The sequence below is a fragment of the Denticeps clupeoides genome, chromosome 3 (genome assembly GCF_900700375.1).
Source record: "Denticeps clupeoides chromosome 3, fDenClu1.1, whole genome shotgun sequence".
NCBI classification, from domain to species: Eukaryota; Metazoa; Chordata; class Actinopteri; order Clupeiformes; family Denticipitidae; genus Denticeps; species Denticeps clupeoides.
The window spans coordinates 30,813,968-30,836,399 of record NC_041709.1 but is presented as its reverse complement, the minus strand read 5'-3'; the positions used below and the strand labels follow the sequence as shown (position 1 = coordinate 30,836,399).

At 46.2% G+C, this 22,432-nt stretch overlaps 3 protein-coding genes across 5 annotated transcripts; 2 read left to right on the top strand and 1 right to left on the bottom strand.

Annotated features, from left to right (window-relative positions):
* Positions 1 to 10,940: 10,940 nt before the first annotated feature.
* Positions 10,941 to 14,658, top strand: f8a (coagulation factor VIII associated). 2 transcript variants are annotated; one of them, XM_028972431.1, is made up of 12 exons: positions 10,941 to 11,054; positions 11,256 to 11,302; positions 11,382 to 11,454; positions 12,123 to 12,282; positions 12,371 to 12,439; positions 12,733 to 12,853; positions 12,942 to 13,034; positions 13,134 to 13,198; positions 13,314 to 13,395; positions 13,716 to 13,762; positions 14,061 to 14,116; positions 14,193 to 14,658. In XM_028972431.1, the coding sequence occupies exons 1-12, from the start codon at positions 10,996 to 10,998 to the stop codon at positions 14,272 to 14,274; spliced, it is 954 nt and encodes a 317-aa protein (XP_028828264.1). In that variant the 5' UTR covers positions 10,941 to 10,995; the 3' UTR covers positions 14,275 to 14,658. The 2 variants fall into 2 exon arrangements, with proteins under 2 accessions (XP_028828264.1, XP_028828263.1); XM_028972430.1 differs by having other exon boundaries at positions 10,953 to 11,054; positions 11,361 to 11,454.
* A 45-nt stretch (positions 14,659 to 14,703) lies between these two features.
* On the bottom strand, positions 14,704 to 17,186 carry LOC114785876 (epithelial membrane protein 1). 2 transcript variants are annotated; one of them, XM_028972522.1, is made up of 5 exons: positions 17,077 to 17,186; positions 16,276 to 16,358; positions 16,088 to 16,205; positions 15,861 to 16,001; positions 14,704 to 15,536 (listed from the first exon to the last, which is right to left on the bottom strand). In XM_028972522.1, exons 1-5 carry the CDS (start codon positions 17,096 to 17,098, stop codon positions 15,376 to 15,378), a joined length of 525 nt encoding a protein of 174 aa, XP_028828355.1. In that variant the 5' UTR covers positions 17,099 to 17,186; the 3' UTR covers positions 14,704 to 15,375. The 2 variants fall into 2 exon arrangements, with proteins under 2 accessions (XP_028828355.1, XP_028828354.1); XM_028972521.1 differs by lacking the exon at positions 17,077 to 17,186 and adding an exon at positions 16,861 to 16,965.
* A 660-nt stretch (positions 17,187 to 17,846) lies between these two features.
* LOC114786841 (uncharacterized) lies at positions 17,847 to 21,005 on the top strand. The gene is made up of 5 exons (XM_028974376.1): positions 17,847 to 18,189; positions 18,272 to 18,390; positions 18,525 to 18,678; positions 20,308 to 20,426; positions 20,518 to 21,005. The coding sequence occupies exons 1-5, from the start codon at positions 17,925 to 17,927 to the stop codon at positions 20,833 to 20,835; spliced, it is 975 nt and encodes a 324-aa protein (XP_028830209.1). The 5' UTR covers positions 17,847 to 17,924; the 3' UTR covers positions 20,836 to 21,005.
* The last annotated feature ends 1,427 nt before the right edge of the window (positions 21,006 to 22,432 follow it).

Below are 22,432 nucleotides of genomic sequence, written 5' to 3'. Positions count from 1 at the left end.
AGACCACCGCTGAATGTGAGCCTTTTTTTTTTTTTTAACAAGATCAAAAATCATTCAAGTGTGAGTTAAATAAGGCAAGACCAAAGTAAAAAAAAAAAAAAGAAAGAAAGAAAACGTAAAACGAGAAAATTGTGAGCCATTGGTGCGAGATTTACATTTACATTTACAGCATTTATCAGACGCCCTTATCCAGAGCGACTTACAATCAGTAGTTACAGGGACAGTCCCCCCTGGAGCAATTTAGGGTTAAGTGTCTTGCTCAGGGACACAATGGTAGTAAGTGGGATTCGAACCCGGGTCTTCTGGTTCATAGGCGAGTGTGTTACCCACTAGGCTACTACCACCTTATAGAGATTGAATTATAGATTCGTTATCTGTGAGCTTTCTGAGCAAGAGCAGTTGTTTCCGTTCCCCAGGCAAGATCGCGCAAAGTTGTGTGCGCAAAAAAAAAAAAAAACCCTTGTGAGAATAAGACCAGTAAAATATGGGAAATAAAGATGGGAAAAGTGACACTCCAACTAGTTCTGAATAAATGGTGGTTTATGTGTGTGTGAGAGGGCACACCTTCTCTCTCCCTCTCTCTGGTGTCTGTGTGTGTGTGAGAAAGTGTAAGTTGTGAGTAAGGTGTGTGTTTTCGTGTAGGACCAGAGCTCTAATGAGTTCCATCACCGGGTTGACTGCAGTGCTGTTAAGAGGCGAGGTTCGCGTTTCTCTAACTTCCTGTCTTATACTCGTCATTCCGCTCAACCCTGCATTGGCAGCTTTTGACTTCTGACACTCCAGCCTCTGTGTGTGTTGGTGTGTGTGTGTGTGTGTGTGTGTGTGTGTGTGAGCGTGGAGCAACTTAGGGTTAAGTGTCTTGCTCAGGGACACAATGGTAGTAAGTGGGGTTTGAACCTGGGTCTTCTGGTTCATAGGCGAGTGTGTTACCCACTAGGCCACTACCACCCATCTCTCTCTGGTGTGTGTGTGTGTGGGGCGCCTCTCTCTCTCTCTCTCTCTCTCTCGTTTTGTTTTGGGACTAAACTCTTAGCAATAGATTTTACCGTCTGGGCATCAGCACAGCGATTTACAGCGGGTTTCCACCTTATTCAGCCTTAAAGGGAATATGGGAAAATATTTTTCATGAACATTTTGTGGATTTTGTTTGTTTGTCTTCTTTTCTTTCTGAGAGTTTTAAAATGAGGTTTGTGGAATGCTGGGAAAAATATAAGTATAAATATATATTACACCTAAACTGGGCGATTTTAGATTAATTTTGCACCGTTGTATGTGCACTTTGGGAGAACTCTTGGGCCTGCAGGCCGACCGGAATCTGAAGCTCCACTGGAAGCTCTGCTGGAGCAACCGCTACGAGGAACAACAGACACCACCACAGCACGATGACGTCACTGCTTCAACTCCACAGGAGAAATCCACCATCAGACCAGCTGACCCATTCTCTCCTCCCAAGACTCCTTCAGGCGCCACTTACGAGTTGGATGCCTCACCATCATCTGGACAATCTGGACACTCAACTGCAACCCTCCCCATGGACGACTGAAGATCTTCTGAACTCTTCTAAGCACCTCCCAAAGGCAGATCGAGGGGGTGCAGCCCTGTCCAGAGCCGTGAATGATTTCATCAGAGAATTCACACCGACATCCACCGAAATGGCTCGAGTCCCGCTACAGACGCTGGGCAGATGCTTCACTGAGTCACGCCCAGGCCAGACAGGTTGACGCAAGGGTCAAGAAAAAAAAAAAAAGTCCACTCCACATCGCGGCACGGCCCGCCAACAGAGCAAGAAACAGTGTGATGTGTGCTTCAGCTGTGGCCAAAGCGGACATTGGGCGAGAGAATGCGCCGACAAACACAGAAGAAGAGGATTTGCCGTTCCCGGAGACAGAGGAGGACACGTCCACCACGGACATCCCCAATTGGACTGAAAAGGTGAAGCGGGCGGCGCTCCAGACGAAGGCGCGGCCGCAGAAGACATACACACATCCCACATCCCACACTCTCCCCAAACACACTGATACACGCATACACTCCCTGCACATTCCACACATCCTGCTCCCTCTGACAAGTTCAAAATATCTGATTTGCCTGCGTGAAGCACAGTGGAAGATATATTGACCCAAAGTTTAAAAAAAAATAAAGGCTTTTATATTGTACTGTGGGTTTTATTTTATTGTGTTGCCACAGCATTTTGATGACCAATATGACGCTGTATTTATTTTTTTTTTCTCATGATTTAAATGATAGCATTGAGATGACGACATTGTTCTGCTTATAACTTGTGATATGTTAATATGGATAGATATAAGTTGATATGTTATTACCAGAGAAAAGAGGAATTTGATCATTTTTGGCGACCAATGCTGCTCCTTTATCCCCAACGACACAGCTCGCCTTGGGAAGCTGACTCGTGTGGTAGACGACTCAGTGTTAAATTTAACCCTCAGTATTAAATTGAAAGAACATTAAAATATGTTTTGGAAATATGGAAATCCAGCCGTCTCCATTTGCATGGCCCTTGCTGTATTTCCCCTTGTTTTAATTCTCTGTGGATTCTGTTGCATCCCCTGTTTTAGGGCATTGTTAGTCGGGATTATTGATACCGCCTTAGATCTAAAAGTTCCTCACCTTGTCTATTCCCAACAGAACCCCAACAGACCCCAGACCCGTGTTGACAATGATGTAACTTTTGTTTCTAGAGATCAAACCTGCTTTGAATCTGACACCTCCCTCGGATGAGAATGATGCATACATATAATTCTATTTCTTGATTTGCTTTGTTTTGAATTGTTTTCAGTTTTGAGTTTTTATTTTTAATGCAACTGCCTGTGATGAGTTACCCTGTACTCCTCACCTTTTTTTTGTCCCTATTGTGGTGATAATGATCAAAAGGGGGGAAGTGTGGAGGAAAAATGTATGGCCTGAACTTCTCACGTGTTATTTGACCACAACCTTTGGTCAGGAAACAATCAGAAGACAACCATGTATCTTATGTCTGACCTTGTTGACGCAAAAGCTGAACATAAGCTGATAAGGGGAAGGTTCTGTGACCTTGATGGGCGCCGCTGTCCTACCCTGCGTCACCCACAGTGGTATAAATATGCTTGTGAACTTACTAATGGGTGGGAGTTCTTCTTGCAAGTCTTCTTGGTAAATAAACTTGGATAATCAATTCAATTGACTTCCTTTATTGCAGCTCCCCAGACAGGAAATTTCCCACCACACCTGTTCAGCGTGCATTTTCAGAAGAACCTGTATTCACTTGCAGCTTTGATGGCTTTTTGATCGATGCGGATAGTGAGGACAGCTGAGAAGATCACCGGAGTCTCTCTTCACTCCATAACGGACATTTACTACACACACTAAATCAGGAAAGCCAGCAGCATTGTGGTGGACTCTACACACCCCTCACATGCACTTTTCACCTTCCTACCGTCCAGAAAATGCCACCAAAGCATTCGGGCCCTCACTACCAGACTCTGGAACAGCTTCATCCCACAGACCATCAGACACCTGAACACTCAGGAACTTCCCACTCTGGACTGACACACACACAGACACACGTGCGCTATCTCTGTTATAGTGAGTAATTATCTATTATTGCTCCATTTTGCACACCAGTATTAGCACTATTTAATAAAAAAATAAATAAAATCTGATATCAAGACAATGCATTCAATACAGAACAATGGAACAAAAAAACACTAGACTTTTTAAAACCCGTCCTACCTCACCAGCAGAGACGAATCCCAGACAGAAGCTTAAGCACACTGGCTGACACGCCCCCTATACAAATGGGCCAATTGGACACCAGTGCAAGTTTGTTTCTTGTTTATACATTTTATTATATGGCCATTTGTACTGCATTATTAAATGATATGTAATGTTTCTCTTATGTAAGACCAGGTGTTTCAGATGTGTGACGCTTAAGACAGTCAGACAGACTACATACATTTTTTATGTGTAGATTTTTTATTTACACAATTTTTTATTTACAGACACATTTTTAAATCATCCCTTCACACCCGATCCCTTCTCCATCCCTTCATGTCCGCATGGCTCCGTGCTGATGTCCATCCTTCTCCATCTGGTTCTTTGCTGTTTCCTCCTTCCATCTTCTTCTCTGTGAGGAGCCTGTCTCGGCCCAGTCCTGTGCTTGTATTCATTTCCTTTCTTCACGTTTCTTTGTGAAGCTTCTAGAAGACGCTCTAGTTCTATTTTCCTTTCTGCTGTCTTCTCCTTTTCCCCAGACAGTTCCTTCTCCCTTTTGAGGAGGATCTCCAGAATTTCCTCAACCTCATTACTCTCAGTTGTATCATTTATGTTCTGGAAACGTTTTTGCAGTTCATTCTTGGTAGCCGTTTCTTTGAGGAGCACTTTATCAAGTTCTTCTCGTTTTTTGCGCTCATGGTCTCTTTCGGCTCTCATCATTTCAAGCTCCTGTTTTATTGGCTGGAGTGTCTCTTCTTTGAGACTTTCCTTGCTGTCCAGCTGTTCGTGGAACTTTTTCTTGGTCTCCAGGAGAAGCCTCTCTGCCTCTTCCATGTGTTCTTTTTCTGCTTCAAGTTCTCTTTCAGCTTCCTCCCTTCTCCTCTGCTCATTTTCTATTTCCCTTCTTAACTCGTCCATCTCCTCCTCCTCTTTCTGCAGCATCTCTTCATAAAGAGCCTCTTCACTCTTCTTCTCCATCTGCTTACTAGTCTCTACTTCATCAGAGAAACGCCTTTCTGCTTCTTCTCTGTTGTGTCTCTCCATGCTCAGCTGTCTTTGGAGATCCTCATATCGCAGACGTTCACGGTCTCTTGCTGCTTCCAGTTCTGCTGTTTTTTCTCGCCGAAGGACCTGAATGGAAAGGTCTCTATCTTTCAGTCGCTTCAGGTCTCCAACAAGAGCCAGATTGTTCTCACGCGCCTCATGAAGAGCCATCTTCAGTTTATCATTAGAGGCCCTCAGCATCTGCTCCTTTTCTGCATAGTGATCCTCTTCCTGGAACGTCTCCATCACCTCCTCGAGGTTGTGGATCTGTTCTGTCAACGCCTCCATCTGACCATTCTGAACTGATTTCAGGCCGGTCATGTTGGGCTCAACAGGAACCTTCTTTTTGCAGAAGGGACGCTTGATCAGTCTAACAAACTTCTTCCACTGCTTCATTTCTGTAGCTCTGTGCTGAACTCTCAAAAATCTGAAATGATTTATTGCTTGTCGGTTCATCACTTAAATAGAGAACTGTTGATGACGTCACTCTTTTTTCAGCCAATCAGATTAAAGAACAAGACCTTAGGAACAATGTGATTGGCTGATTTCATTGAGTAATTCGCACTAAAGAACTAGAGCTCATAAACAATGTGACTGGCTGGTTTCATTAAGCTGGTTATGCTAATAATTCAGAAACATTGTGATTTCATCCAGCCATCACATTTAGTTTTTTGTTGTTGTGAGGATGCTAGTACGGGATTGGGGGATATGCATTAGGGAACCCCATTATAGGGCGGAGCCTCTACAGCATAGAACTGAAAACATTCACTTGTTCACTGTATAGTAATGTATATTAATGGCAAAATAACTATTACTACATAGTCACTCCCTTTCTCATTATCCTAAATCTTTTAGTCCTGTTACGCTGTCAAACTTACGATCTGCTGCAAACTGCCACGCCGCCATGCGGCCCAACTACAGAGTCATAATCAGAAAAGAATTAGAATCAGAAAACGTTGTTAATCCCTCAGGAAATTTGTCAGGAGTGAATGTTTATCAGAAAGCGCCGGTCTCTGAACTGCTTGAATGTGATTGGCTATTGAGGAAGTCGTTTTTCGTTCAGCCAATTAGATCAGGAAAAAGCTTTTTTTCTGGCCAATCCAGAATAAGTAGGCGGGACTAACCGACTTTTCAATTTAAATTGAAGCGTAGCTTGTTTTTCTATTCTCCCGCCTCGGGGTGGCGCTGTCCGTACGTTCCGGCCTCATCTTTTTTATCTGCAGAAGCAGAAAAATCTGCTCTTTGCCGTTTAGAATTTTGCTTTTTTTGCAGCCGGCAGTCCCTGAATTCCTGACAGAACAGTGATCAGGATGGATGGAGGGGCTGCAGATGCTGGTATTCTTCACAATTAGTTCATCACCTTCTACTGACTAGAATTCCTGAGCTTTTTTGTGCTAATTAGTCGGTTTGAAATGCAACGTGAGGTCATAAAACATTACTGATTTTTAAATGTATTTTTATTACAGAAATATTGTTGTGACAGATGTAAAGTTGTGTGTTGTCGCATTAAAACGACACAACATGTCGAATTCGTTTATGTAAAGTATAATAAATGAAATAAAAGCTCACGTTGACTCTGTGTGGTCAGTGTGAGTTGCACCAGTTCCAGATCCTGCAGAGTTTGGTGCTGAAGCTGAAGGAAGGAGATGCAGAGTCGGGCCGAATGCTGACCGTCCTGACGGAGACCCAACAGGTTCCTGAAGCTGCAGCTGGAGGACAGGGACAGCCGACTCGCCACGGCCAATCAGGTGGCCAGATCAGGAGTCAGGACCTGTTCAGCGTGCATTTTCAGAAGAGCCTGTATTCGATGCGGATAGTGAGGACAGCTGAGAAGATCACCGGAGTCTCTCTTCACTCCATAACGGACATTTACTACACACACTAAATCAGGAAAGCCAGCAGCATTGTGGTGGACTCTACACACCCCTCACATGCACTTTTCACCTTCCTACCGTCCAGAAAATGCCACCAAAGCATTCGGGCCCTCACTACCAGACTCTGGAACAGCTTCATCCCACAGACCATCAGACACCTGAACACTCAGGAACTTCCCACTCTGGACTGACACACACACAGACACACGTGCGCTATCTCTGTTATAGTGAGTAATTATCTATTATTGCTCCATTTTGCACACCAGTATTAGCACTGTTTAATAAAAAAATAAATAAAATCTGATATCAAGACAATGCATTCAATACAGAACAATGGAACAAAAAAACACTAGACTTTTTAAAACCCGTCCTACCTCACCAGCAGAGACGAATCCCAGATAGAAGCTTAAGCACACTGGCTGACACGCCCCCTATACAAATGGGCCAATTGGACACCAGTGCAAGTTTGTTTCTTGTTTATACATTTTATTATATGACCATTTGTACTGCATTATTAAATGATATGTAATGTTTCTCTTATGTAAGACCAGGTGTTTCAGATGTGTGACGCTTAAGACAGTCAGACAGACTTCATACATTTTTTATGTGTAGATTTTTTATTTACACAATTTTTTATTTACAGACACATTTTTAAATCATCCCTTCACACCCGATCCCTTCTCCATCCCTTCATGTCCGCATGGCTCCGTGCTGATGTCCATCCTTCTCCATCTGCTTCTTTGCTGTTTCCTCCTTCCATCTTCTTCTCTGTGAGGAGCCTGTCTCGGCCCAGTCCTGTGCTTGTATTCATTTCCTTTCTTCACGTTTCTTTGTGAAGCTTCTAGAAGACGCTCTAGTTCTATTTTCCTTTCTGCTGTCTTCTCCTTTTCCCCAGACAGTTCCTTCTCCCTTTTGAGGAGGATCTCCAGGATTTCCTCAACCTCATTACTCTCAGTTGTATCATTTATGTTCTGGAAACGTTTTTGCAGTTCGTTCTTGGTAGCCGTTTCTTTGAGGAGCACTTTATCAAGTTCTTCTCGTTTTTTGCGCTCATGGTCTCTTTTAGCTCTCATCATTTCAAGCTCCTGTTTTATTGGCTGGAGTGTCTCTTCTTTGAGACTTTCTTTGCTGTCCATCTGTTCGTGGGACTTTTTCTTGGTCTCCAGGAGAAGCCTCTCTGCCTCTTCCGTGTGTTCTTTTTCTGCTTCAAGCTCTCTTTCAGCTTCCTCCCTTCTCCTCTGCTCATTTTCTATTTCCCTTCTTAACTCGTCCATCTCCTCCTCCTCTTTCTGCAGCATCTCTTCATAAAGAGCCTCTTCACTCTTCTTCTCCATCTGCTTACTAGTCTCTACTTCATCAGAGAAACGCCTTTCTGCTTCTTCTCTGTTGTGTCTCTCCATGCTCAGCTGTCTTTGGAGATCCTCATATCGCAGACGTTCACGGTCTCTTGCTGCTTCCAGTTCTGCTGTTTTTTCTCGCCGAAGGACCTGAATGGAAAGGTCTCTATCTTTCAGTCGCTTCAGGTCTCCAACAAGAGCCAGATTGTTCTCACGCGCCACATGAAGCGCCATCCTCAGTTTATCATTAGAGGCCCTCAGCATCTGCTCCTTTTCTGCATAGTGATCCTCTTCCTGGAACGTCTCCATGACCTCCTCGAGGTTGTGGATCTGTTCTATCAACGCCTCCATCTGACCATTCTGAACTGATTTCAGGCCGGTCATGTTGGGCTCAACAGGAACCTTCTTTTTGCAGAAGGGACGCCTGATCCGTCTAACAAACTTCTTCCACTGCTTCATTTCTGTAGCTCTGTGCTGAACTCTCAAAAATCTGAAATGATTTATTGCTTGTCGGTTCATCACTTAAATAGAGAACTGTTGATGACGTCACTCTTTTTTCAGCCAATCAGATTAAAGAACAAGACCTTAGGAACAATGTGATTGGCTGATTTCATTGAGTAATTCGCACTAAAGAACTAGAGCTCATAAACAATGTGACTGGCTGGTTTCATTAAGCTGGTTATGCTAATAATTCAGAAACATTGTGATTTCATCCAGCCATCACATTTAGTTTTTTGTTGTTGTGAGGATGCTAGTACGGGATTGGGGGATATGCATTAGGGAACCCCATTATAGGGCGGAGCCTCTACAGCATAGAACTGAAAACATTCACTTGTTCACTGTATAGTAATGTATATTAATGGCAAAATAACTATTACTACATAGTCACTCCCTTTCTCATTATCCTAAATCTTTTAGTCCTGTTACGCTGTCAAACTTACGATCTGCTGCAAACTGCCACGCCGCCATGCGGCCCAACTACAGAGTCATAATCAGAAAAGAATTAGAATCAGAAAACGTTGTTAATCCCTCAGGAAATTTGTCAGGAGTGAATGTTTATCAGAAAGCGCCGGTCTCTGAACTGCTTGAATGTGATTGGCTATTGAGGAAGTCGTTTTTCGTTCAGCCAATTAGATCAGGAAAAAGCTTTTTTTCTGGCCAATCCAGAATAAGTAGGCGGGACTAACCGACTTTTCAATTTAAATTGAAGCGTAGCTTGTTTTTCTATTCTCCCGCCTCGGGGTGGCGCTGTCCGTACGTTCCGGCCTCATCTTTTTTATCTGCAGAAGCAGAAAAATCTGCTCTTTGCCGTTTAGAATTTTGCTTCTTTTGCAGCCGGCAGTCCCTGAATTCCTGAGAGAACAGTGATCAGGATGGATGGAGGGGCTGCAGATGCTGGTATTCTTCACAATTAGTTCATCACCTTCTACTGACTAGAATTCCTGAGCTTTTTTGTGCTAATTAGTCGGTTTGAAATGCAACGTGAGGTCATAAAACATTACTGATTTTTAAATGTATTTTTATTACAGAAATATTGTTGTGACAGATGTAAAGTTGTGTGTTGTCGCATTAAAACATGTCGACACAACATGTCGAATTCGTTTATGTAAAGTAAAATAAATAAAATAAAAGCTCACGTTGACTCTGTGTGGTCAGTGTGAGTTGCCAGTTCCAGATCCTGCAGAGTTTGGTGCTGAAGTTGAAGGAAGGAGATGCAGAGTCGGGCCGAATGCTGACCGTCCTGACGGAGACCCAACAGGTTCCTGAAGCTGCAGCTGGAGGACAGGGACAGCCGACTCGCCACGGCCAATCAGGTGGCCAGATCAGGAGTCAGGACCTGTTCAGCGTGCATTTTCAGAAGAGCCTGTATTCGATGCGGATAGTGAGGACAGCTGAGAAGATCACCGGAGTCTCTCTTCACTCCATAACGGACATTTACTACACACACTAAATCAGGAAAGCCAGCAGCATTGTGGTGGACTCTACACACCCCTCACATGCACTTTTCACCTTCCTACCGTCCAGAAAATGCCACCAAAGCATTCGGGCCCTCACTACCAGACTCTGGAACAGCTTCATCCCACAGACCATCAGACACCGGAACTTTCCACTCTGGATTGACACACACTCGTGCACTATCTCTGTTATAGTGAGTATTTATCTATTATTGCTCCATTTTGCACAGCAGTATTTGCACTTAACAAAAATTAATAAAAAATAATATCAGATATCAAGACAATGCATCCAATACAGAACAACGGAACAAAAAAACACTGGATTTTTTAATGCCAATAGTGTCCAAAGCAGTAATCAGAGTAAAGGGTGGCTATTTTGAAGAAACTAGAAAATAAAACAGGTGTGTAGTACAGAACTCCACATGTGTTCATTCATAGTTTTGATGCCTTCAGTGAGAATCTACCAACGTAAATGGTCATGAAAATAAAGACATAAACACATTGAATGAGAAGTTGTGTCCAAACCTTTGGCCTGTACTATAACAGAATAAAAAACTTGAATCCCTCTCTCCTGCTGATGAGTTTCACTAGTGCAGCACAACAAGTGTCCTCTGCTTTTAACCATCACCCTTAGCGTGCAGTTGGCAGCTATTACAGGCACTGTGCAGTGTCACCTTGGCAGATCGTGATTCAAACCGGCAACCTTCTGATTATGGGTCCGTTTCCTTACCTGCTAGGCCACCACTGTTTACAGCACCTGGCTCACATCCCAGGCTCACATCCAAGTACTAACCAGGCCCAACCCGCCTTAGACAAGATCAGGCATTCTTCAGCTGGTATGGCCATAAGCAAGTCTAAGTTTAAGGTTTATCTGGAAACTGTTAAGACAACAGCGAGGTCGCCAAATGTCGCCGTCAGAGGGAAATGATTCAGGAGAGTGTAGTTCACCAGGTGATTTGTTCATTCTGGGTCCCCCCTCCCTCCTGCGGGAAGTGAATCGGTTCAGTATGTTCTCCGAAAGATTTGTTCTTTTGAACGAATCGTTCGCGAACGACGCAACACTAGCGAACAGTCATGGCGGCCGAGGGAGATTTCCTAATGCGATACAGAGCCGTGTCAAATAAGCTGAAAAAGTAAGACTTATACCCCTTGATTTGTCATTATTAATAAACAGTTTAGTTTATAGAGTTCGTTTATGTTATGAGCATCCATGGTCTCTTGCTCGTGATCGAACCTTGATCGTTTTGTTTTTAGCATACCATGCTAGTTAGCATGATGCTTCATATATTTACAGTGCATTTTCACATCACAGTGTGACGTGTTTCTTTTCTAAGACGTTTTCTGCGAAAGCCCAACGTCGCCGAGGCGAGCGAGCAGTTCGGTGAGTTTGAACCTGGAGGTGGAGAGAAAGCGTCCGTATGTAACCTGCATAATCTCAGGTCTGCACCGTCCCGCCGCAGGTCAGCTAGCCAGAGAGCTGAAGCAGCAGGACTGTCTGCAGTATGCGGCCTTCTGCAACCTGGCCATGGCTCGGTAGGAGGTTTTTCCATCACCATTACGTGTTGTGCAGAACTCATGCATGTGGACCATGTCCAAAACAAACTCATATACTTACATCTTTATTTTAAACCTGACCAATCAGAATCAGCACAAAAAGTGGGCGTGGTTAACGCCATCACTCTGCACCACCCTCACTATCACATGACCTAATGAGTTAAATAATTACACCTCATTGTTTCAGGTAACAAAGTGAAAAGTAGTTATTACATGTTGTTCTATTTAATTTACACAGTGGGTCCTCATTAATGTATACACAGCACACCTTCGTTATTTTAGCTGTGTGCTTATATATATTCACCCTTCTGTGACTTATTATTTATTGCTGCTGCACTTTGTCTTCTATGTCTTCTATGTATCATGTTCTATGTTCTGTCTACGTGGGAGAGGTTTTCAAGTAAGAATTTCATTGTGCTCTGTACGCTGTACTTTGTACATATGACAATAAACTTCAACCTCAACCTTAGGGTCATTGTCTTGTTGGAAGGTAAACCTTTGGCCCGGTCTGAGCACTCTGGAGAAGGTTTTCATCCAAGACATTCCTGTACTTGGCCGCATTCAACTTTCCCTCGACTGCAATCAGCATGATGGTATCAGGATTGGTCCTGATCGGTTTTAGGCAGGCATGGTGTGTCTTCACACAGGTGCGAGCAGACCCTGTTTAATGCCCCCGGAGAGGCCCTGGCGCTGACCGACGCCGCCCGCCTCTTCCTGCTGTCCGAGCGCGAGAACCATGCCCTCCGGTCCCCGGGCTTCGATGAGCACTTGCAGGCCGCGCTCAACTGCTACAGTTTCGCCATCAAGGTGAACCTGCCGTGACTTGTACGCGCGTCTGATCGATGCGGCGCGTCCGTGACCCCCCTCCCGCGTTCTCTTTTTTTTCCCCTGTAAGGTCTACATCGAAATGAATCAGCCTGTGATGGCGGCGAGCCTGTGCTTGGAACTGGGCAATGCTCTCAAGGTAACACCGCCTTTTAAAAACCATGGGGTGGTAGTAGCCTAGTGGGTAACACACTCGCCTATGAACCAGAAGACCCAGGTTCAAACCCCGCTTACCACCATTGTGTCCCTGAGCAAGACACTTATCCCTAAAATTGCTCCAGGGGGGAACTGTCCCTGTAACTACTCATTGTAAGTCGCTCTGGATAAGGGCGTCTGATAAATGTAAATGTAAATGTAAAAGCGATTTTCCAGCCACACACTCGTCACTGTCACTTATTTTTATTTATTTATTTATTTTTAACTGTCCTACAGGAGATGAACCGGCCAGGAGAAGCTACAGTCCACTTCCAGAGGGCGGCAGAGCTGCAGACCCAGATGCCCGTCGAGGCCCTGCTGTCTCTGTGGGAGCTGGCTTCCTGCAAAATACTCACCCGTCAGTGCTGCTGCCCGGTGTTAGACAACCGTTTTCTGTCACGAATGCCAGTGTGGTGACTTTGTGGGGTTTTTTTTTATGTGGTCAGGGGATTACGACGGTGCGCTGGTTGTGCTGTCCGAGATGCAGATGATGTGTCAGGAGAGGGGGCTTCAGCTGCCCGGCACAAACACGCCTGTCGGTAAGTTGGGTCAGTAGACATGGTATCAGGACCCCAGGCTGGTTGTACGAATAAAAACCCGTTATATGCCGCTTCTCATGCGTTCCCACATTTTCCCAGGTGCGTTTATGGACATTGTGGCCAAGTGTGAGATCTCACGAGTGCTTTTACTCATGCTGCTTGAGGTATGTTTTCTTCTTCTTATTATTATTTCTTTAGCGCTTCAGCCGTGGACAGGAAATCATTTCTAAATTGTTGTGTTGCTGCTGTAATTCATTAACACCGGCCTCCTCACCTCAGCCTCCCCCGCAGAAGCTGCTCCCAGAACACGCCCAGACGCTGGAGAGGTACGCCTGGGAATCCTTCGACTCGCACAGCCAAGGTAAACCTCGCTCGGGCGAACTTGCAGGGGTGCTTGTCGGAGGTCACTTAGACTTGCCACCCCTGCACTTAAATCCAATCAGAATCGTGTTGATTGGCCAAGTCAAGTAGATGGTGTATCTCAAGTACAGAGTAGAAGAAAAACCACAATGTTATAAATATAGATACTGAATATAAATATATGTATGAATGTACATAGGTCTATAAGTGTGTATAGAAGAACAATGTGCGGTACAATAAATAGACAAAAAAAATCTACATCTTATCAACATGAAAAAGGACTTGAGCGCGGGCTGTCACTGATTCGAGCCTCTGTTTTAGTGTCCTTCCTCCCCGAGAACATATTTCTGCTGCTGCAGTCGGTGGTGGTAAGTGTCTTGTTTTCTAATGAAGGCCTCTTCTGTATTGCTGTCTTATTGCAGTAGCTAAATGCTAAAATGGGTTTAAGACACATCGTTTTCCTAGCAGAATATCAGTAACAGCATTAACGTTAAAATGCTTATACAAAACACGCATTTTTATAAAAAGAAAAAACTTATTTGTAATTTTTTAAATGTTCGTTTGGTTACCAATAAATCATGTTTTTATGGTAGACAGTGTGGCAGAATCAAGTGATGTTTTATTCCCTTTTTTTTTTTTTTTTTGCTATGGGCTTGTATGTTTCAGATGGCTTGTCAGGAGAAGGACATTGACTCACTGAAGTCTCTTCAGACTGAATTATGGTAAAATTAAAAATATTATTATTATTATTATTATTATTTTATCAGTGAACTGATCCTCCTCTCGTCTCCAACCCAGGCCACTTCTCTCAGCTGAGCAAAACCACCTTCTCCACCTGGTGGTTCAGGAGCGGATCACCCCCTCGGGCCAGGGTGTGTAGTTTAGTCCGTGGAACCCTCCCCCCACCCCCCCACCCCACCCTTCAGCCACATTGGTACATTCCAGTCTCCTCTGCCTGGTGCAGTTAGGAGGAAGAACGTTTCAGATCTGGAAAGGACAGAAGTAAATGTTGCTTGTGGTGAAGTCCACGGGCCTGGGACGAAATCTGCTGCCCCCCTGAACGTCAACTCTCTGGTCCTACTTATGAATGTGAGAGGGCGGCTGCCCAGTGTGTGTGACCATGACGGCATTTTCTCTGTCCTCCATCTTGAGTCAGTTTTACGCGTCACATCATGCAGAGTGTTTATTTATTATGTCCCTCCTTGTGGAATATATTGTTATAAAAATGTTACGTGTAAATAAAAATATATATAAATATATATTACAAGGTTGTTGTTTCAGTATTTTTATTTGAATTTATTGGAATGAATCTTTGTGTTGACACAACTTCTCCACAATTCAGCCGCCTGTGAACGAACCAGCCCTGTAATACAAGGATCTTAATTCTTAAACAGCTGTCTAATGTGAATAGCTCACTGCATGGAGTACATGTTCAATTTCTGTACCTTCAAGCGATTTAAAAACGTCTCTGCGTGTTTGACTATCATCCGCAGTCAAATTAAAACGATAATATTGCTGCACTACTGAAACTGGATTTTCTTCATGTTCTCTCACTTCTGAGTTCGGGTTTACTAAAATGACACGGGTAGGTCCTAAATCTGGGAATAATATATATATAATATTATATACAACTCTCTCTCTCTATATATGTATATATATATATATATAAAACATACACTCCTGTGTGTGTGTTCTCTCTTTTTTTTTTTTTTTCTCCACATGACTTTACAGATTCTCTTCTTCATCACGACCATTAGTGTCCTCACCTCATCCTGTGGCTACACCAAGACTCTGTAGCACAAGTGAATAGCACCGTTGGCATCAGGAACACCAACATGGCCTTGCTGAGACTTCAGACCCCTGCAAATGCAATAATTTGTGCATTGGGTTGTGCGAACGATTTCTACAGCAGCAGAAGATGGGGGGGAAAAAACAACAAGCCGGTCAGGGGTCTGAAGTTGGTTTGGTGAGTGTGGCGTCTTCACTCCATCCTCTTCCTCAGGATGACGTAAATGACCCCGGTCAGCAGGGCCAGCAGGAAGCCGAACCAGGCCAGGATGTAGGAATATCCGTACCAGCCGCCCGGCTCGTCGCGGTGGAAGTGGTCGGTGTAGATGGACAGGGCCACCATGATACAGAAACCTGGAGAGACGGGGTGGGACCGGAATCTGAACCATCTGCCTTGCAAGGTGTCTGAATCTGCACCACCCCTCAACTGTCCTTTTACTTAAGAAACATTTGAAAACCCACTTGTTTAAAAAGTATTTCAAACGAGTCTAACACTAACACACACACACTCGCAAAAAAAGAAAAATAATCGTCTAGCACTTAACAAATCCCTGGCATGTTCTATTCTTGACAAGTTCGTTTTGTAACTCAAAATCTATGGAAGCCGAAGGAGAACTGCTGGTGTGGCTTTGGATAAAAGCGTCTGCCGAGTACAGTACACTAAAGTAAAGTACTTACCGGAGGTCAGCTGCAGGACTCCGGACAGGGTGAACCTCTCTCCTTTCCCCAGAGTGAAGAGTTGGTAGATGAACACGAACAGGGACACGACCGCAAAGAGGCAGGACAACACGGCAAACGCCTGCACCGCCTGGAGATAATCTACAGACGGGGGGGGGGGGGGGCAAACCATCATCATCTAAAGAAGATGCCACCGACAGCGTTATCGAGTCATCCTGCCATCCCACCTTTTCTGTAGGACGTGGGCAGGTCCGTGTAGACCCACACTTCGTCTTCAAACTCACCGTCGCCCATCGCCCATCGCCCCCAAATGTCGGTGTACATGTTCCTGGTGAACCACCAGGCCTGAACAGACACAGACTCGTTACGAGGGGCCCAGCCAGCGGCCAGCCTACCGTTCCGCCGCGCCGCTTACGTCGTCGATGACGGCGATGAACAGGAGGACGATGGTCGTGAGGTGAAGGAAGCAGATTCCGGACAGCGCCTTTAACATGTTCACTGCAGAGGGAACGGAGGAGAGGAGTCAGGGCGTCCCGTTCCCGGGCCACCGGCCGCGTCGCATCTCTTATTCAGTCCTGCTGACGGCAGCCAACCAGCATCCCATCAGCACCAGCATCCCATCAGCACCAGCATCCCATCAGCACCAGCATCACATCAGCACCAGCATCACATCAGCACCAGCATCCCATCAGCACCAGCATCCCATCAGCACCAGCATCACATCAGCACCAGCATCCCATCAGCACCAGCATCACATCAGCACCAGCATCACATCAGCACCAGCAGATCTGCACCCATCATGCAGACTGAAAATTAAAAAGCAGCAGCTCATCACCGACATGCCTTTTTTTTGGTGGCGTCGGTGTTGGGAGGGTGGGGGTATTAACCTGATTAACCTTGCTGGTAAATAAATGCGTTAACTGTGCACAACTACCCACGTTATACGCGACATCGCGCCCTTTCTTTTTTTTTTTTTAAAGAAACGTTGCTGGAACGTTACCTGGTGGCTGTCGTGAAGAGGAGCGCATTTAAAACCCCGCGGACGCGCGGACGGCACCCCCGCCTCCCCGGCGTGGATCTGCTGCAGTGGAGACCCCACCCATCCCGCGGACTTACTCCCCCCCTACACACACACGTCCCGACCTCCACGCATACACCCGCCGGCGGACGACGTCACTTCGACAACTTTATTCGCGGCGCGGACGCGCGTATCTACCTTGCTGCGTTAAATGGTACATGACTGGGCTCTAGGTCACGCCGGCTGGACGCCTAGTGCCGCATCGCATCCTCCGTCTGCGGCCGGGACACCGGGAGCGGGAGCGGAGCCGGATCGCCGCGGCGCGTTTCTATTGGTCGGCGCGGGTGTCGGTCAGGCGCATTCTAGCCAATCAGCGTCTGTATTTCAAAACGCGCCCTGATTGAGCGTCGGTATGCAGGCCATGAAAGGTCTCGTTTTAAATACTGTATAAATTTATCCTGGATTCCTTAATTAAACGTGTTAAATTTCTATTAATAGATTTTGCACACCGACGCATGACCTTCACCTATATATACATATAGGTGAAATGAATGCCTAGCGGATAAGGAAGCGGCCCCGTAATCAGAAGGTTGCCGGTTAGAATCCCGATCCGCCAAGGTGCCACTGAGGTACTACTGAGCAAAGCACCGTATATAAATATATTGTTGTGCGTCCCTTTTACTTGAAATGCTGCTTCCCTTGGCCGATTTTACCTGGTGGAAACCACATCCGCTTATCCGAAACTATTTATACAAGTCGGCCACTGTACGCTGATTGGCTGACGCCAATATGTATATATATGTATATCGTTCTAAGTAATAGCGGTTTACTTGTATACAGGCCTAGTTTTCTTAGAACTGGGCCTGTATTAAATAAATAATGAGTTATAATGGCTCCGTCTGCGCATGCGCAACTCAGGTGCGACGCCTTCGGTGACCCTATTTGACCCCTGGTTTGACGCGGGCGCGGTGTAGCTGTAATGTGGCTGTTTGAGGAGCCACCGGCGAGGCTTTTGTAGTCATGTAGGCAGGTCGGCTTGGCTCACAATGAAACCTCAGAATGCAACTTTCTTTTGCGCATGCGCCTTGCTGGCCTGCGCCCTTCCACGTTCCGGCGCCGGGAGCAGCGCGGAGAGGTTGGTCCGGTCTGGCAGAAGTTACGGGCGAAACGGGGAGCATGCCGCAGAAAGCGGTGACGTCCACGGCCACACGAGGACGCGCACCGCCGTGGAGCCGCAGGTCGAGTGCCGGGACGAGCTCATGATCGTGACGTTCAAGCCGTGGGATGTCGGCCACGTTCAGGTTTTCGCGCGTAAGTTGGGTGTCGTCCGTCCGTCCGTCACGCTGAAGGCTTGTTCTCCTCTTCACCGGTCACCCCCACCTTTCTCGTCCAGCGGACGGTCTTCCTCTGCCCTTGTCCGAGCTGCCCTCCTTCTGTAACATCTTCGTCAGAACCATGAAGGACGAGGTCGTTGTAGGATCTCGCTATGATGGCTGCTTTGTCAAGACGCAGGTATGAGCTGCCAATGTAATATATTTCTTTGAGGAATAAGCTGTCCTTTGGAGGAGTTGAGGTGGTTCCTCCAAAGGCCCAGCCCTTCTGAAGTCTCAGGCAGAAGACCTTGTGAACGTTGTCCTGTCCCTCAGCGGTCGGGGTACGTGTTGCCGTTCCGCTGGTACGGCGTTCCCGTGCGAGCGTCCTGCCCCTTCGCCATCGTTCCTCTGAAGATCGTCTGTAGGCCGCAGTCCATGGACCTGACCGTTTTTGGTGCCGGGGCCGCCGGCAGATATTCCGTTCAGTGTAAGTGGATCTGTAATGGAATCCGGATCAGTGACCGTATTTTGTGGAACTGGAGACGTGCTCGAGGGGGGGTGGGTCCCCAGTTTGTGGATACAGACTTTGAGTTATCGCCTTGGTTGGCAAGTCATCTGGCTGGTAGTAGCCTAGTGGGTAACACGCTCGCCTATGAACCAGAAGACCCAGGTTCAAACCCCACTTACTACCATTGTGTCCCTAAGCAAGACACTTAACCCTGAGTGTCTCCAGGGGGTGACTGTCCCTGTAACTACTGATTGTAAGTCGCTCTGGGAAAGGGCGTCTGGTAAATGCTTAGGAACCGGAACACCACATTGTTCTCACGCGCCACATGAAGAGCCATCTTCAGTTTATCATTAGAGGCCCTCAGCATCTGCTCCTTTTCTGCATAGTCATCCTTGTCCTGGAACGTCTCCATCACCTCCTCGAGGTTGTGGATCTGTTCTATCAACGCCTCCATCTGACCATTCTGAACTGATTTCAGGCCGGTCATGTTGGGCTCAACAGCACTTACTACTGTTGTTTCATGGGGGGGGGCAGTGGTGGCCTAGCGGTTAAGGAACGCCCCCCCCTGTAATCAGAAGGTAGTTTGTTTGAATCCCGAGCCGCCAAGGTGCCACTGAGGAAGGCACCGTCCCCACACACTGCTCCCCGGGCGCCTGTCATGGCTGCCCACTGCTCACCAAGGGCGATGGTTAAAAAGCAGAGGACACGTTTCGTTGTCGCCTGGTGCTGTGCTGCAGAGTTTCACAATGACAATCACTTCGGTGTGCGAGAACGGGACCGGGCCAACGAACGTGGGCGGGCGATGCTCAGTCCGAGCAGGCGTGCAGCAGAGTAAACAGAGTTCAGTCCTTCTAAGATGATAATGTGGTGTTGTGGGTCAATGCGTGGGGGAGTCCCGTCACCCTGCGCTGATGTCCCTGTGTCATCACATGCCCACATGTTTTTACATTTACAGCATTTGCCAGACGCCCTTATCCAGAGCGACTTACAATCAGTAGTAACAGGGACAGTCCCCCCCTGGAGACACTCCGTTTTAAGTGTCTTGCTCAGGGACACGATGGTAGTAAGTGGGGTTTGAACCTGGGTATCCTGGTTCATAGGCGAGTGTGTTACCCACTAGGCTGCTACCAGCGAGACATGAAAGGACACTCGTGGTCAACTCGTGGTATGCTAGTTACAGCGTTTTTTATACTTTGTTCAGCCCTATTTACAAAAGGGTCGTTACAGGGACAGTCTCCCTGGAGACACTCTTGTGTCTTACGTGTCTTGCTCAGGGACACTCGCATCATACAAATCCGTGGCATTCCACCGGCCTCATGGGTGTGACAGAAACCCGTAAGTTTGATCTGGACGGTTATGCTGCGTGTTGATGGATCTGTAAAAAGTTTATCGTGCAACATGCTGCTGCAGCGCCTTTGCAACGGTCACATGGCACCCTTTCAAAAACAGTTTAAATGTACTCATCAGATTATGTACCGCAACATATAACGTCTGTGGCTAAATTTTATATCGCAAAATGAATTTAATCACGCAGACCTTGTTGATAAGAAATGTCATTTCGTGTTCAGAATTGTATTACTCGCTCGTTTCTCTTGGGCTTCTTTTCAGTGAACGGTGAGCGGATTCCGCTGCTGTTTACCGCAGCTCTGTGCTGGTACAACACCGCCTCGTCGCCTGGAATGGAGTCCTTCTCCATCCCCTACAGCAGCTGTGGATTGACGCGACGGGTAAATGGTGGAAGACCTTTTGGGGAAAATGGATGATTATTATTATACTTTTTTTTTTTTTTTTTTTTTCCACCCGTCACTTTATTTGCAGAATAATCACGTGGTCCTGACTGTTCGTGTGGGAGAAGAAGTCACGACTCTTTCTTGTCCGGCCAAAGACCCGGCTTCCCAGTTTCACCGTTTGAGGAGTCCCTGGCCTGGTCTCGGCTCTATTAAGAACCCTCCTGTTTTAGCTGCCGATCGGTATGTGCGCAGGTATTCAGAGACTCCACCTTCCGCTCAGTACCCACACCAGCCGTCTGTCGCCGAATCCCACCGTGATGAAGACGCCATCATGCCAGCTCAGGGTCCATATGATCTAATTACACCGTTTCTCTTCTACCACCAACCTCTCATACATGGGAGGTGATGCAAGCGAGTTCTAATATGGACGTTAGTCCACCAGAAACCTGCAATAATCTCGCACTTTCCCTCCTCAGGGGCCATTATTGCTCCCGACTGTGATTTGACCAAGCGGTGTTCTGGTTAGTACCACGTACACCTGGTTAGTAGTTCTTCTTTCTAACCTGAGGATCATGACCACTGGACTGCAGCGGGGCGGGCATTTCAACGTTCCACTATTTGTAGCCATGGAACGAGTTTAAAGGTCTGAGAGTTGGGGGTTTGAGGAAGATTATTGAAATTCAGTTGATGTTAAATTAATAAAGGGTGTTTAATGCATTGTCAGTCTTTCTTCTTTGCGTTGGCATTTCAATTATGTGTACACACTTCAAACATGTATATTAATGAGTTTGAATAAACAGTCTTAGAAACCATATAGTGCAATTTTATATAAATCTAACTTTGCGAAAATCAAACAGGCCCAAATGCTCCTTCAATGTTGTATATTCTAATCCCATCTCAGACCTTTTGTGTGGTGTTTGCATGCTCTCCCTGTGTTGGTCCAGGTTTCCTCTAGGTTCTCTGGTTTCCTCCCACCATTCAAAGGCATGTAAACTAGCTGGATTGGCTGCACCAAATCAGGGCTGTCAAACTATGTTATTCCAGCCCGGCTGATAACACACAAACTTCAGATCCCATAATGCAGTGTTTCAGTGGCCACGATCTTTAAACTGCAGCTGAAACTGTACAGGAGCTATTTCCACGTCAACGGCAAATGGGTTTTTGTAAAGCAGCTCGAAATTCTTTTTTTGTGCTTCAAAGTCATCAAAGCGTCGTAAAGGTTTGTGAGCAAAGTGCGCACTGCATTGTGGGATTTGTTGTTTGTGTGTTATCAGCGCATCATATCGCCGGGCCATAATAATAGATTTACATTTACAGCATTTATCAGGCGCCCTTATCCAGAGCGACTTACAATCAGTAGTTACAGGGACAGTCTCCCTGGAGCAACTTAGGGTTAAGTGTCTTGGTCAGGGACACAATGGTAGTAAGTGGGATTCGAACCCGGGCCTTCTGGCTCATAGGCAAGTGTGTTACCAACTAGGCTACTACCACCCCCAATAATAGATCTATATAACGTGGTCTCGTGGGATGTGGCTGAGTTTGACAGATGTGCTCTAAAGTGACTTTAGGTGTGTGTGTGCGCGCGCCCCCCCGTGTGCCCTATGGTGCACGGGTGGCCTAGCGGTTAAGGAAGTGGCCCCGTAATCAGAAGGTTGCCGGTTCGAGGTGCCACTGAGCAAAGCACCGTCCCCACACACTGCTCCCCGGGCGCCTGTCATGGCTGCCCACTGCTCACCAAGGGTGATGATTAAATGCAGAGGACAAATTTCACTGTGTGCACCGTGTGCTGTGCTGCTGTGTAACACGTGACAATCACTTCACTTTCACTTATGGTGGGCTGGTGCCCTGGGTGTCCCAGGATGCAGTCTGGCAGCTGAAACCTGCGTGAAATAAAATGACACACAGACACTGTTTGAAAAGTTTGAAAGCTAATGTCCGTCATCTAGTAACTTTATATATATATATATATATATATACACACACACACACACACACACACACAC

Bases quoted from the DNA above. Each gene is read 5' to 3' on its own strand.
- LOC114786841 (XM_028974376.1), top strand. From the start codon at position 17,925: ATGAAACCTCAGAATGCAACTTTCTTTTGCGCATGCGCCTTGCTGGCC. The intron at 18,679-20,307 runs GTAAGTGGATCT...GCTTCTTTTCAG, and splicing joins CGGCAGATATTCCGTTCAGT to TGAACGGTGAGCGGATTCCG. The intron at 20,427-20,517 runs GTAAATGGTGGA...CTTTATTTGCAG, and splicing joins GCTGTGGATTGACGCGACGG to AATAATCACGTGGTCCTGAC.
- f8a (XM_028972430.1), top strand. From the start codon at position 10,996: ATGGCGGCCGAGGGAGATTTCCTAATGCGATACAGAGCCGTGTCAAAT. The intron at 11,455-12,122 runs GTAGGAGGTTTT...GTCTTCACACAG, and splicing joins TGCAACCTGGCCATGGCTCG to GTGCGAGCAGACCCTGTTTA. The intron at 12,854-12,941 runs GTCAGTGCTGCT...TTATGTGGTCAG, and splicing joins TTCCTGCAAAATACTCACCC to GGGATTACGACGGTGCGCTG.
- LOC114785876 (XM_028972521.1), bottom strand. From the start codon at position 16,888: ATGCGCTCCTCTTCACGACAGCCACCAG. The intron at 16,359-16,860 runs GTAACGTTCCAG...TTCCCTCTGCAG, and splicing joins CTCTTCACGACAGCCACCAG to TGAACATGTTAAAGGCGCTG. The intron at 16,002-16,087 runs GTGGGATGGCAG...CCCCGTCTGTAG, and splicing joins GCCCACGTCCTACAGAAAAG to ATTATCTCCAGGCGGTGCAG.